Below are 16,259 nucleotides of genomic sequence, written 5' to 3'. Positions count from 1 at the left end.
ACTATTTTTGCATATTTACATGATATGCTATTATGTTCTGTAGCATTAATTTTTTTCTACTTTTAGTTAAACAATATATATTTCCAATGATATTAAAGATGATGATAGATAGTTAATATAGCCTTCAGTGATTCAAATAAGTTCTTTATATTTCATTAAAGGTTTTCCAGGACCCTTTGATCAATGTGTTCCTATTTGGTATTGGGTATAAGTGTTTGTCTCTCCATTCTTGTGACATTTCACAAGAATGATTTCCAGTTTCATCCAGGTTGACACAAAAGATACTAGATCACCACTTTTTTATGGCCAAGTAGTACTTCACAGTATGCAAATGCCACATTTTATTAATCCATTCACTTACTGGAGGGTACCTGGGTTATTTCCACATCTTTGCGATTATGAATTGTGCTGCTATAAACATTCAAGTGCAGGTGTCCGTTTTATAAAATGACCTTTTTTCCTTTAGGCATATACCCAGAAGTGGAATTGCTAGATCAAATGGAGGTTGATTTTAAGTTCTTTGAGGTATCCCCACACAATTTCACATAGAAGCTGTACTAGTTTGCAGCCCCACAAACAGTGTATAGGAGCTCCTTTTTCTCTGCATCTACAACTGTTGTTGTTTCGGGACTTTTCAATATGAGTCGTTTTCTTGTCTTTTAAATTATTTTTTATTAAATCATAACTTTGTACATTGATGCATTTATGGGGTTCAAGATACTGAATATGAGCCATTTTCATTGGAGATAGGTGCTATCTCAATGTGGTTCTGATTTGCATTTCCCTAAATGTAATTTACATTTCAAAAACAAATCTACTTTCATTTCTTCAGTGGCTTTCTTTTTCTCTTTCATTTCTTTTTTTAGTTCAAGTCTGCTTTTCTTTGTCTTCTCTTGTAATCTTTTTCTTTAAACCTTTCTGTAATTTTGAGCTATTTATTAAAGCAAAGATTAATTTCAGTAACATATATAAGATTATGAAGAACATGTCTTCTATTCTCTGATATAATCAGCCTTCGAATACATATGTTTTGGTCCTGACTCCCACTTGATGTATATGAATAGGTCCCGGGCTGATTTCTTTCTGATAGTTTTATCTTTAAATAAAATTATATCTTTCTTAAAGAGTAGTCTATGGGATGGATGAGGAAATATCCATATTAGGTTTGTGCCCTGAATATTTTTACAATGTGTCTATTATTCCCATAGCTTTGAGAGCATAAACTTTTCTCAATATTTGCATGAACAGGTCTTGGATGGCTCAAAATAATGCTCCATAAATCACAAACTTCCTGAACCCTACTCACCAAAGGCCATCTTTCTCGGCCTGAGCCTAGACCACTGATCATAAATATGGCCTATATTTAAGCTTTCTTCTTGGGATTCACCATCTATATTGAGGAATGAATATCTATATAGTATTTCCAGATTCTTCTCCCATACTTGCTTGTGTTCTTAGATCTCATCACGTTAACCAAAAGATCACTGGATTTGCATTTGAGAATTCTGACCCTTTCTTTAAGGGAAACTCTATCCTGCCTGAGGTTGGAGGACATATGTATTGGCTCTCAGCACCCTCTCTCATCATAATTCATATTCATAGTATCTGGCAGATTTTCTCATAGTTTGAGGTTATAGCTATTTCCTTGTTTCACTGAAGATGGCTTTTCCCACTCTCTTTTTCATTTTTTGTTCTGTTGGTGCATTTCAATAATAGGGAACAGAGTAAAAATGACTTTCTTACACTATGTTTGATAGGAGATAAGAACTTTTGAGATCAGAAGAAACTTTGGGACTAAATTTTTACAGCCAAAAAGACTGTGTTCCTCTAATTTTGTATATAGAGTATACACATCTTAAAATTCTAATAATAGCTGTTACCATACCACTTCATTTATTTTGATCAACGTTTTAGATCAAAATTCATAGTTCATATAACACCACTAAATCGGGTTGGATGACAGAAAAATGTAAACTATGTAATTGACACAGAAACATCGTTTAAAGAACACCTATTTCTTATATATTACATATATAAAATATGAGAAAGAAAATGCCTGGCATATAGTCAATGCTCAAAAATCTAAATTTCCTTTTTTCTATACCTAGTAGGTATATACAATAGATAAGAGAAGAAGTTAGAATTGTCAACACATGTTTTTCTAAGGCTTCCAGCTGCCCGTCGAAACCTAGTAACAACAACATAATAATGTTACTCTTATTATAATAGATCAGGATCTCTAGGCAGGCTCACAAATCTTACAATAAATCTGCTAATAACATAGAATTCATAGGCATTTCAAACAAACATTTGTGAGAATGTGTTAGTGTTCCCTTTAACAGTTCAGTAAAATATAATTTTGGAACACTAATTATAATCAAAATTCTCTTGTTTTCCATACATACCACACAAGGAGACCAGGGATTAGAGAGGTCTTAACAAACATAATCACGCAGTGAAGCTTCTCCTCCCTTCCTGTGCTATCACCATATTATTAGACGATATGTCTACCAACAGCTGTTCTTGTAACTCTGGCATAAACCTACTAACCCCCACTCACACCCTGTCTCCTGACGTCTTTGTACTTCCACACGGTCATGCAACTTACTTCAAAAGTTTGAGAATGTGCAAAGCCTAAGAGCTTACAAAGCACATCAGCACACCTCACATAAATCTGGCAAAGATGCTCCCCTGCCTACAATGGGGTTATGTCCTGATAAATCCATCATAAGTTGAAAATACCATAAGCCAAAAATGTGCTCAATATACCTAACATGTTGGACATTGTAACGTAGCCTAGCCTCCCTTAAATAAAAAAATGGTTGTATGATTATTCAAAGAATAGTTTCTACCAAATGTGTATAGCTTTCATACCTCACACTACTGTAAAGTTGAAAAATCATCATCAGAGACTATATGATTTTTATTTCAAGTAAAGAATTAGGTATAAAGACATCCAATAACTTTTGAGAAATAATTTATAAATCCTATAAACTTAGTTAGTAGGCTGATTGTTTAGAGAGTAACCTCTTCTAAAAGGTCTGCAGTACCACAATTTTTTTTAAAAAAATGTTGAAGTCACCTGTGATATTCTCTGCACTTGTCAGCAGGCACAGTAGACCACAAGGTCACTTTCAGTTCTGGGCCTGAGACCACAGGTCTTACTTCTGCAATCACCAGGTCCTACTTTCTCATTAATTGAACAAAACAATTAATTAATGCCTGATCATCTACTAGTTGTCAGGTGCAAAGAGAATAGAGATGAACAAAAGTCTTGTGTTTAAACAGTTGCAAGCTGAGAACTCTAGGGTAGTTTCAATGTCATTTAATTTGATTTTTACTAAGTACTGTTCATATTGGTCAAGTGAGTTGCCCAAGGACACATACTTAGCAAGAGGTGGAGCCAGGAGTAAAACAGGTGTCCCAAGCTCACAGTCTTCAGCACTCCCTGCAGGGATGGGTGGTGGTGAAGAAATGTAGAGTGGAACCAACACTGACTTGGGGGGGTCACCTGATGATTCACTCAGGACAGGAAGGAACAAACCACCGCACTGGGGCTCTGGACATTCCCAGTGTTGGCACAGGATGTTCTTTTCTCATCACAGGTCTCTTTTAAGCAGTCTCACAGCAAATGTTATGCAATTATATGTAGCATATTATTGCTCCTGAATCCGTCAAGGTCAAGAGCTACATTATGTAAGAAATTATATGCTGGGTCATTTGGATACCGCATTAGTGCTCTTGAGCTGCTTTACACAGTACAATGAACTGGGTGACTTAAATAACGGAAATTAATTGTCCAAAATTGAGAGGTTGGAAGGGTTAATTTCTTCCGAGGCTATGAGGGAAGGATCTGTTCCAGGCCTCTTTCCTTGGCTTGTAGGTGACCATCTTCATGTTCTCCATATATAAACATGTCCAAATTTCCCCATTTTCCATCATATTGGATTAGGGCCAACCCTAATGACTTCGTTTTAATTGGATTACCTCTAAAAAGACTCTATCTCCAAATAAGGTCATACTCTAAAGTACTAGGAGTCAGGACTTCAACATATGAATTTGGAGGAGGGGGCATAATTTAACCTATAACTACTGTGAAGCTTTGGTAGAAAGGGCCTGAGATTCCATTCTTTCCTCTAAATTGGATCTCAAAAGAGGCCTATGTTAGTCAAATGAGTCATTTCGAACATCATTATGATTCCATAGAATGAATACTTAAATGACATTTCCATCAGTAGAGGTTATTTCTAGAGGAAGGATTCAAAATGAACCCTGATTTTGCTAATTTAGCATAGCTTTTTTTCAAGATTCAGGTGAAATATCCTCATGCTTGAGAAACCGCTGAGAAGATCTATTCCTCACCACAAAAGAAGATAAGAATTTGAGGTAAAGGACATCTTAATTAACTTGATTTGATTATCCCACAGTGTATTTATGAATCATGACATCAGTTAGTATCCCATAAATTTATACAACTACAATTTGTCAATTTATAATTTAAAAATAAATAAGCCAAATAATATAAACATTCCCTCTAACCTAAAGATGACCACCCCTTTCCATGCCCCAATCCAAAATGGGAACAAGTGGTGGAGGTCGCAGGGCATCAAATTCTGACACAAAATAATAAAACACTTTCTAACAACTAGAATTATTCAACAGTGAACACCTGCATTTCTAAGCATGACATCAAAAGCAGAAACTATGAAAGAGAAAGATTAATTTGACTATATTAAAGAAAAGAAAAGAAATGAAAACTAAAATGGGAAAATATTTGCTAAATATACAACAAAACAAAGCAAAACACTAATATCTTTAGTGTTCATTCATTCCATGATCATTTACTGAGAACCTCCTCAATATCAGGCTCTGTTTCTAAGGGCACAAATATTTGGTGAACAAGATAAAATTCCAATGGTCAGTCCACAAATCAGCGAGAGTGACCTTAACACTTCAAGAGAAGAGCAAATAGAAGAGGAGAGATGCAAATGGTCAATGAAGATATAAAAGAATTCGGTAATCAAAAGTGCAAATTAAAATGAGTTTTTTTTGTTTTGCCTACCAAATTGGCAGATCTTTCAAATTTTATGGTGTTGACAAGACAGAATGTGGACCTGCTCCTGTACTTTACTGGGGGTGGGTTTCAACCGGTCTTCTCACTGGTAAGGCCCAAACTGCTCCCAACTTTAGCCTGAACACATTTAAAGTGCTAAAATGCACATTCGTATGCTCCGTCGCAGAGATTCTGAATCCATCAACGAGAAATGAGATCCAAGAACCTGCATCTATTAACTACCATAGGTATTCTACTGCAGGTTATCCCAGGACCACAGCTGGGCACAGAGTGTCCTAGGGCTGAGACTACTGGGGGGTGGGGGCATGCCATCAATATAGGAGGCCAATAGTCCTAGCAGTGGGACTGTGCACAGGCTGACAATCACATGCAGAACGTTTTGTTCAATTTGATTTGATTAATTTGTAGAAATACTTCAACTATAAAACAAAAATGTATGAAGTCATACTACTGGTAGACTTTGATATTGGATCAAACACAGTACAGTTTTCACAATATTTGTTCTCTTTGGTCCAGAAATAAAACTTCAGAAAAAATTTACTCTATGGACATAAGCAGTTTTTATTCAAAACAGTGGTAGGACTATATAAATTATTTGAGAGTTCTGAATAAATAAGACGAGGATGAAGCTGCTCTTAATAACTTTTCCTTAAAATGCTGGCTATGGGAAAGGGAAAAGAACGTGAAAGGAGAGAGCACTCTGCCTCGTGCATGTCCCACAGATTCAGACTTTGTTTTGCAAATGTTTTCTAGTTACCATGGCAACTTCTAGGTTTCTCTGTGTAAATGGGAAATTGGGAACTTCATTTTTTTAAAAAAATGATCAGTTTGTTCTTTTTATCCTGGTGAGCATGTTCTGTGCTGACAAATTACATTCTGACAGCTAGGTTGTAATCCAAAACATGCTTTTGTAGAGACTGTGAACAATAAAGAATCTCCAGGGCTTGACAGTTACTCTTCATTCATATTCCTATGTATTTGCTTTCATTGAATTCAAAAGGTAAACTAACGTGCTAAATACTTGGTATATTTTTAAAATAATTCAGAATCCTCACTTGAAACATTTGATAGATGTCAATTTGGTTACTGTACTCATGGAATGTGGCCTAAGGAAAAAACACAGAAAAGAAGGTGGCTTCCAAATCAGTAAGATGTGAAGCTGAGCTCTAGCTCAACCACTTCCTGGTTATGAAGCCTTGGGCAAGGATCTTAACTCTTTGAACTTCAGTTTCTACCTATAAAATAAGAATCAGAAATAATACGTATAACTGGTCTACAAAAATGCAAAATCTATTAAGCAGGTTCTTGACATAACATGGTTAACTAGTATAGCAAAGCATCAATGAAAATAAGGACAGAAATTTCCCAGATTTGGTTTTAAAATATCAGGCTTCACACAAGAAAAAAAGAATAAGAATTAAACAAAACTGCATGACCAGAATATAATGCTATTAATAGACACTCATTAGGAAGTAACAGGGAAAGACAGTTGGAATTTTGTAAGGTGATAAAACATGACAGGTAAACTTTACAAGGTAACAGACTAAAACTATGCAGTCAGCTAACGTCAATGTGTAATTTTGAAACATCGAATAGCCAAGCTTTTAAGCTAGTGGCAATCATGGTGAAACAGGTCAGGAGCCTTCCATAACTCATTCAAGCTGAGGGAAAGTGATCAGCAACGAGGACGACTGTGCTTTTCTAGGGATGAGTCATTTCCAAAGAAAGTTTAGTTACTGAGGCAGGGGCAGGTTTCTCCACTTGTTTTTGAATCTATCGTGGGCCCATCTATAGTCTGCATCTCTTGGTTTTCTGTTTATTAAACTGTGTATAGAGGAACAAGACTTAATGCTAAGTCTTTTGTCATTACATGCCTCAATTAATTGCCCAATATTCCTTAATCTTCAATTATTATGACAAAAAAGAGTATCACAGGTGAACATGTGGGCAAAATGTAAAAGCACTGAGTACAAATACAAAATATTTTAAAGCAAAACAAGATATTGTGAAATTTGACACTATGTAAACTTTCTTCAAAGTAACCATTTCAGGGTTCTTAAATCCATACATGTGTCACATAAACTTCACCTGTATGTTAGTCACTCTATTGGAAAGTATTGACATGGAACTGGTAAGCAACAACAACAAATAACAGATGTCCACACTACGCTTTCTCGATCTGAATTGGGTTTTCATTACATCTAAGGCAGCACATTCCAGAGGGCAGACGTGAGGCTGAAAAAATGTCACCTGATAGAGATTTTTCTCAACTTACTGTCCACATCTACTAGTTATCAGAGACAAGGTAAACCATGGAACTCCAGGAATGTGATTTAAAAAAGAAAGTGCCAGTGATAACAGTAAGCTATTCCTTTGCGGAACTAAGTGCTCCTGCACGACCACCATCACCACCATGGTCACTACCAGCCCATTCCTTGCACCTCAGCGTAGCCAGATGTGAACTTTATGACCCTTCATCTCCCATTAGAAACCAGTTAAGGGTTGAGCCTCTGACCAACCTGAGTCAATCCTAGCTCCTACCTAAGGTTCCCAGATAAAATACAAGAACTCAGTAAAATTGGAATGTCATATTAACAATGAATAATTTTTAGTATAAGTATGTCTCAATGTTATATTTTTAGTGTAAGTATGTCTCAATGTTATATTTGAGACATACTTAATCTACACACTATAGTAGTATTCCCAGATCTGCCAGTAATAATTGCCAGTGCATAGAGTACTTACTGTGTCCGATGCATTGCTCTATAAATATTAACTCACCAATTAAAATGATCTAAGTTGACTACTCAAGGGACTGTCAGCACCTAGAGGTGGAGCCTCCATAGAATACATGACGTGCATGTCTAGTCTATGAAAATTAGGTCAAATTAAGGAGGTGGTCAATGTAGGGGGGTGGTCAACAATGGAGGTTGTACTATTTATGGGTATGCAAATATATGCCAATATATGGATGTTTTATGGGTCAAATGGTCTATAAAACCAGTGTATGGTGCCCCATGATCGCATTAATATACACAGCTATGATTTAACAAAAAAAAATATATGGATGATTTGAGGTTAGGAAGTTAGAACTGTATATTTTTAAATTTCAGGAAGTATGCAAAACTTCCTATAATTGAACTATTTAATGAGCTGTCATTGTTTAGCTACAAATCAACTTGTATAAAACTGAAACATAGAAAAATAAAAACTAGAAGGTAGACAATATAATAAAGCAGTGGGCTGAGAATCTAGAAGTCTATATTTCAGTCTCTGCTTAGTAACTAGGGTGACCTGCGGAAAGTCTCTCTTCTCTAGATCTAGGCTTCATTATCTTCAACATGAGATTTGGAAAATATTATGTTTCTGATCATTGCTGCCCCTAAAACTCTATTATAATATTGGAAAAATCAGCTTACAGAGAAAATAGATGATTACCTCTGCAATCATTCTGTTGGTGTCTCCTAGAAATAGCAAATTCAGGGCTTCCTCCTCTGTGGTTGCCTGATGATGAGACAGATTTTTTAGGTGAATGTTCTGTTCAGGGTCCTCCAATATTGTCACTCTCCTAGGGAAATGGGAAGCAAGAAAACAACATACTATTGAAAATGAAAGGAACTTGAAGTCTTCCCTATAGGCTTATTTTAAAAGGCTGTGTAGTATGACGTCTTGAACTTATAAAACTGAATAACCCACATGATACCAGACAGCCCTGGATTAGCATCAAACACTGATATTCCCTTGATAAGACTATCAAATGGCTTTGGGGCTGAAAAATATATTATAAGCTCCTGATTTAAAGCCACCTGTCATCACAATTGTCAGATTACTATATTATTTTAAAATGCATAGTGTTCCTGAATCAAAAAATGCAAATAGGTAATAATTTTCTATCTGTATATCATGAAACTAAGCCATATTGTTTTTTTCCCTGTGTCATAATTCGGTTTCTTACATAGGTAATACACTAATCCTTTGGTTCAATTTTATATTTTCAATTTACATGACATTTCAAACTGTGTAGCTCATCAATTAAAGACAATGAAAATCAAGGCATCTGTCATCCCTCTAGGAGTTATTCCCACGTCTAATTTTCTTCTCAAGGTGAGCAAAAAGTTCTCAAAAAGTCTTACAATAAAGATTTAGTTTGTCACTATTATTTTAATATCTGTCAAATCTGTTTCTTGATCCTTTTTCCTTTACAACATACCTTTTCCTTCCATTACATCCTTTTAGTCAGACTTAGACGTGAAGTTTCACTCCTCTATTACGACCACCTTAATGGGCATCCTGGTGCCAATATCACTTCCTCCCAGGTGAGTCCTAACCCTGTTTTCAGGGTTGGCTTGTCAATACTCTCCTTAAATTTCTTTCAAGACTTTCTGCAACTTGGCCAAACTCCTCATATTCTGCTTCAAAGGCTTACAGATTTGAGCCATAAAATTTACTAAAGAGAATTCCCTTTTGCCAATTGTGTTTTGCCTTCTTTATTTTCTTCAGAATTGTCAGGAAAGAAAATCTTGTCATTCACAAGGTCTGACAAAAAGTATCTCCACGTATCTTCCCTTGCTTAAAACATTTGTAATTGACGATGTTAAGTAAAGGCTGACATCACCCAGCAGGTTTTTTTTTCTTTAAAGTAACTATCAAATGGACATGTGTCATTTTCTTATGTATAAAAACTTATTTAGAATACCTTAATAATGAAGATTTTTAAAATACCTTAGTTTTTTCATCCTTCACTTTTGTAAGTTATCTGGACTTTCATATATCATTAGTGGGCATTTAAAATACTAATTGCAGGAAGAAAATGTAGCTTTACAAGCACATCTGTGACCAATATGTCACTAATAGTGCACTCCTTTGCCAAGTTTAAACTCCTTTTCATCTCCTTCAACAATACCAGCAAAGATGGAAAAAGATCTCTTCTCTTAATGAAAACAAATGTAATTTATTTATTTTTCAACAAGACTCTTAAATGAGCTTATTAAAAATGCTTAAGGGTTCAAAAATGCTTGGAAAAAATGAAGGCAATTTTAATTGAAATGAATGAGTTGTATTCTATTTTTAGGAACCCTCTTTATTTCTTAAAATTTACTTCCACACTGATTTTTCTAAGGCACTCAAGAAAGTTCGACTAAATTAAATCCCTAAGGACACAGAAGTCACAGTTTTTCCTAAACCCACGGATTCTAGGGTTTACAGGTGCAAGAAGTAATATTGAAAGGTAAAGTAATGACATAAATAATGAGATGCTATATTAAAAGAGAAGAGATCCTGCCTTTCTCTGCATAAAGTCAAAACCAAAGTTTTCAGCTTTGAGGCAAAGTCACCTATGATACGTGTCGTAAGACTAAAACCGATGGAATGCTATTCCTGTGCAAATTCAGAAAAGGGAGATGTGAGGTAACAGGAAAGGATTCAAAGCAGGATGCACATACTCATTGTGCACCAAATGTATGGCAGGCACCTGCATTATTTAATTTAATCCAGTTGCTTACAAAAGGAATAGCTGTGGAGATACACACACACACACACACACACATATACACACCCCATTGGCGGTAGGTCCTATCCTAAGAGATTCTGATTTGCCAGGCCCAGGGTGCGGCCTAGCAGATTAGTTGGTAAAAGCTCCAGGTGGTGCTAGTGTGCAGCCAGGGCTGAGAGCCACCGACTTCATCTTTAATACCCCTTCAGCATAGACTTATGGGGAGGGGGTTTCTGGTTTTCTTATCTTTACTTTCCACCCAGTTCCAATCCATGCCCAAAGGGGAAAGTTATTCATTTTGCTGGGTGTAGTTGAAGACACTGATGAGTCAAATCCACCAATAGGCAAGGTCACTGTGAATTAAAAATTAAAAAAAAAAAGAAAGAAAGAAAGAAACCTGCTCTTTCCTGGGAAGTTTCTTTTCTACCTCCCTGTCTATGTAGCTGGTGGGTCCACTAAGCCATACAACATTAACCACAACAACAATGCTCAACTGGGGACTATGGATCTACCTGAACAGCCATAGGACTTGTATCACTGATGAATAAAAAAAGTGATAGTAAAGACACATCATGTTTATATCTCTCACCATTACTTCACTGAAATAGGGAATGTAGAAAACAAACAAGGAAGGAATTCTAAGTCATGCTCGTCTATTAGTCTATGTAAGCCACTGATTTGGGGATATACATACACAAAATTATAAGCATAAGGTAGAAAGCATCTGTTAAATGCCATCAGTGGTATATGGCTATGCTACTTTTTTCTTCTAAATCGGTCAGAGCCTTTGATCTCCAATGTGGCTACTTCGGAACTACTATCCTTTTATATTTACTTCAGGTTCTTGTCCAACTTTGCCATTTTGATCAAACTACAGTTAGCGCCTGCCTTCGGGTTAGCTTCACAGAACTTTCAGTTGTCTTTTCTAACCTATACCCATTTCTCTGCCTTCCTTCTGGCATCATGTGTTCCCACTATTTTCTGATGTCTTGGCCATGGAGATTTTCAAAATAAATTAAAAGGCAGGTTGGTGTTCAAATGAGTTTGGCTTCTTTAATGTCTCTCTTCCTGCTCAGGGCTCATTGTGGGCACCCTATAAAAGGATCCACTGGCATCCTCCTGGAATCTTTGAGGTGTAATCTTCTCTCACCAATTGTGGTCTCTCTTGCCAATTCTGAGATTCTTTCCTGGTTTCTGCCTCATCCCTTAGGCATGAGGCTTTGGACTTCCCATATTGTTCTACCTCCCTCACTTAGTGCAAAAAGTCCTCTTGGCACTAAGTCTCCCTGCTGTGTGTCAGCTCCCCCACTCTCATGCCTTTGTGCATACCTGAGCCTTGCCTTGGGCACTACCTCCTGCCTCGGAGATCTGGTTGAGGAGTGAGAATGTTTTAAATTCTACTGCCAATGAAATGATTTTTCAAACTGACGGAAATAAGGACCATTAGCAAAAGTTTCTCATCAAGTTGCTTGCTTCCCTGGAGCTCACTTGCACTCTCTTTCTCTCTCACACCCACCTACCCCAATAGCTATTTCCTGAATCCTTAGTCCACCACTTGGTTCTGACTATAATTTTCATGGATTTGAAAGAGGGCTTTATTAGAGTTTCTTAAATAAACATTCTAATTCCAAGATGGAAACCCCCCAAACTATTTATTTGATTCTTTTTGAACAGGCCTGTGAATAGTTTTCCCTACAAAATGTTTCTAAAATGTTTAGATTTCAAGCAAAAAGTCACTGATAGCCTTAACTTGGATTCCTAAGTGGAAAAGTTCTGCTAAGTATACTGAGCCTGCTTAATGATGGGGAAGAAGCAAGCTTTGTGTTTTCTCTGTAAACAGAGAATCTTTTCCATTTGGCTAAGTAGTTGGAATTTGTAGGTTCTTTGTAACTGACTGGAAGCCATCTCAAGAGCAATAGCCAAGCTCTTGTTCTCAATAATAGAAGCCATCAATGAAAGAACCCTTTCCACTCCGCACCCAACCTCCGCAACATTCCAACACCGCCAACTTGATGAGCAGAAACTTTCTAGAGTACTGCAATGAATATGGGCTTGTAATTTTCATGTTGTGGATAAGTGTTTCCATGGTGATTTCTACTTTTGTATACTTGCATATGATTGTGTAGATTGTGCACTACATAATGGCACCGTGTCCGAGGGGGTGCCATTCACATCAAGTGTTTGGGTATTTATTATGACAAATGTCTGTCAGAAGGCAGCAAAATGTCTTCTCATAAAATCATCATATTGTTACAATTTTCCAGCAGATTGTGGGGGCTGCCTTTTAATAAGTCACATTAAGGTGATTAGAAGTCATACAGACTGGATACTTTGACCTGGAGCAGTATCAGTAGGAGGTGGGGCTCATGCAGTTGGGAGTTGGTGTGCCAGGCTATTCTACATAACTGGGTATGTTTCACATCTTGTAAATACAGTTCTAACTCCATTCTTCCCAGTGAAGACAATATTCTCTAGTTTATCAGTTCTCAATCTCCTTTTGTTTCCACCCCAATACATTTTCTCAGAAGCTCCCGGAGTGAAGATTTGGGGAGAAGAAAAGATGAGAATTTTTACAAGTATGTAAGGGAACCTCTCTTTCCTGCATTAACTGCTCCTCTAAAAGGCTTCCTCTGTTACAAACTACAAACAGTCGAACATAAGAAAACACAAACAGTTTTTTGAGAAAGTTTTACAAACCTGCAATATAGTTTTGTGTTGGTGTTGATCTAGAAAAAATGGGCTAAAAGCAAGGAAAATCTTTGCTGTTTAACCACTATTGAGATATTTTGAAAGATCTTTCTAGAAGGTTGAAAAATGTATCTTTGTTTTCTAGTTTTATGTAACATATCTTTTTACTGACAATGACTATTTGGTTAAGCCATTGTAAATTGAGCTACTATTACATGCTATTAGTTAATTTACTAACAAAAATGTCCAAGAATATTGACGGAAAAATGCACCCCTCCCCATACATTAAACAATTACATGGAATAAGATCTGATTCTGGTTTAATCTGTTCACTTTTCTTTATCTGTTTAATTTTGAAGTGGTATAACACTATTTCATTGTTAGTTTTTACCATTAGGTAAAACTTAGTGAATATATGCTATCACTAATTTTCTCTTACTTCTCTACTGTTTCAAGTATTTCTTTGCTCTTCTTGGTTGTTTATCCATTTAGATAAACTCTAGAATCATATCCATGTCTTAATTTTGGCTGGAAGTGCACTGCATCTGTACATCAACATGGAAATACTCCTTTAAGACATTCACACTGTACACCCAGAACCAGATTAATTGCTTTGCATTTATTTTATTTCTCACAGAAAAATGTACTGTTTTCTTCACTAAGTTCCTGAACATTTTTTGAACATTTTACATTCTTTTCCTATTGTAAAAGAGATCTATTTAGCCATTATTTGTCCTAACTGGGTTAGTCCTAGGGTTTGCTTCTTAGATTAAGTGAGATAAGCACTGAAATATAATAGGTGGCCAGTCTGAATAGCATCAGTATTTTCTCTGGTTTGTAATAACTAACTTTCATTTTGTAAAACAACTTCAACTATCCTAGAATTCAATTTGAAAACACAAGACCAATTACCATTAACTGCTGAAGCGTACATAGACTAACTACTAGGGGAGTCTCACAGTGTGACTTAAATCATTTCATCCAGATAACCCCAATGGAACCTCTTTGCCGCCCTCAACAGACTTCATTCTATATATATATATTTTTTTCAGGGTAACAAAGAGATTGTATTTAAGAAGAATAAAGAGAAAGTTTAGAGAACTTCCAAAGTGAGTTGGAAATGGGTTCCTCTTGTGCAGGAGAAAAGGTGAGAGAGACCCAGACTTCATTCTAAAAGCTCTTCCCACCAGTACTCTGACCAGCTGGCTCAGACTGCTCCCACCTTGCAGGAAATGTCAGCTCTCGGCTCAGTCAGAACTTTAGTCTTGCCATATATCAATAAAATTAAGAAATCACTGATGGTTGTGGGAACAGAGACAGTGATATGAAAAGGGATTAGACTGGGCAGTGACAGAAAATTATTGGTTGATGCAGGCTCCTTTCATGAGACTTGCAGATCATGCAATAGTTATATATATATATAGTTATGCAATCATGTTATACTTTCTTTTCTTTTTTTTTTTTTTTTTGCAGGTACATACATTAACCAGACAGCTGAGAGCAGTTGTGTTTTGCAGAAATCCCTTTAGGTGTTTCACAGGTATGTTCCATTTTCCAACTAAACGGTAAGTTAACTGAAAATAAGAACACAATGTAAATTGTTTATAATACCCAAAAGATCTAACTGAAATTCTTGCAATATGCTAAATGGTTGGGATACATAATGTTAATGCTTTCAAAACATAAAAGTTTTCTTTTTCTCTCTTGGTTGAGCAGTAATAGATGTGTTTGCAAGCTCTATAATCTTCTAAAGGACAGAATAAAATGACCAAGCAAGTTTAGAATTATTCAAAACGGTTTTCAGCTATCCTGTATTTTTACTTTACATACTCAAAATTGGGAACAGATTCTGAGAAAATGATGTACTAGTAGAATAAATCAATTTATAAAATGAATTATAAAAATGAACTGAACAATAAATCAAAGCAAAATAAATCTAGACCATTATATAATTTAGAATGTGTATTTCACTTATTAATGGCAAAAGTATATGAATTTGTTTATGCACAAAATGTGAAGAAAATAAAATAGATGAAGTGACAGTGTTTTCCTGTTATTAATTAATCTCAAGAGACCCCAAACTCTATTTTTTTATGTAATTCTTTTTAATTTTTTTTTTATTGTTAAATCATAGCTGTGTAGATTTGTGCAATCAAGGGATACAATGTGCTGGTTTCATATACAATCTGAAATATTCTCATCAAACTGTTCAACGTAGCCTTCATGGCATCTTCTTAGTTACTGTATGTAGACTTTATATTATGCATTTAGTAGGTTTCACCTGTACCCATTCTAAGATGCACTGTAGGTGTGGCCCCACCCATTATTCTCCCTCCACCCTAACCTTCCCCCTCCCTTCCCCTCCCTTGGCCCTTTCCCCATATTCTTGTGCTATAGTTGGGTTATAGCCTTCATATGAAAGCTATAAATTTGCTTCATAGAAGGGCTGAGTACATTGGTATTTTTTATTCCATTCCTGAGATACTTTGCTAAGAAGAATATGTTCCAGCCCCATCCATGTAAACATGAAAGAGGTAAAGTCTCCATCTTTCTTTAAGGCCGCATAATATTCCATGGTGTACATGTACCACAATTTGCTAGTCCATTCATGGGTCGATGGCCACTTGGGCTTCTTCCATGACTTAGCAATTATGAATTGGTTACTGTATGAACAGCAATAAACATTCTGGTACAGATGTCTTTGTTATATTGTGATTTTTGGTCTTCTGGGTATATACCTAGCAAAGGAATTATAGGATCGAATGGCAGGTCTATTTTTAGATCTCTAAGTATTTTCCACACATCCTTCTAGAAGAAACATATTAGTGTGCATTCCCACCAGCAGTGTAGAAGTGTGCCTTTTTCTCCACATCCATGCCAACATCTCTGGTTTTGGGATTTTGTTATGTGGGCTACTATTACTGGGGTTAGGTGATATCTCAAAGTAGTTTTGATTTGCATTTCTCTGATGATTAAGGATGATGAGCTTTTTTTCATGTGTTTGTA

At 36.1% G+C, this 16,259-nt stretch overlaps 1 protein-coding gene across 1 annotated transcript in view; it reads right to left on the bottom strand.

Annotated features, from left to right (window-relative positions):
• Positions 1 to 16,259, bottom strand: part of KIF6 (kinesin family member 6) — a 344,907-nt gene that overhangs the window by 219,082 nt on the left and 109,566 nt on the right. The window contains exon 6 of the mRNA XM_053602779.1: positions 8,513 to 8,642. Within this exon, the coding sequence (XP_053458754.1) occupies positions 8,513 to 8,642 (130 nt within the window). The remainder of the gene's footprint in view (positions 1 to 8,512; positions 8,643 to 16,259) is intronic.

This window comes from Nycticebus coucang, chromosome 9 (assembly GCF_027406575.1).
Source record: "Nycticebus coucang isolate mNycCou1 chromosome 9, mNycCou1.pri, whole genome shotgun sequence".
NCBI classification, from domain to species: domain Eukaryota; kingdom Metazoa; phylum Chordata; class Mammalia; order Primates; family Lorisidae; genus Nycticebus; species Nycticebus coucang.
Note: the sequence above shows the minus strand (reverse complement) of the source record. Positions and strands in the feature narration are given on the sequence as shown.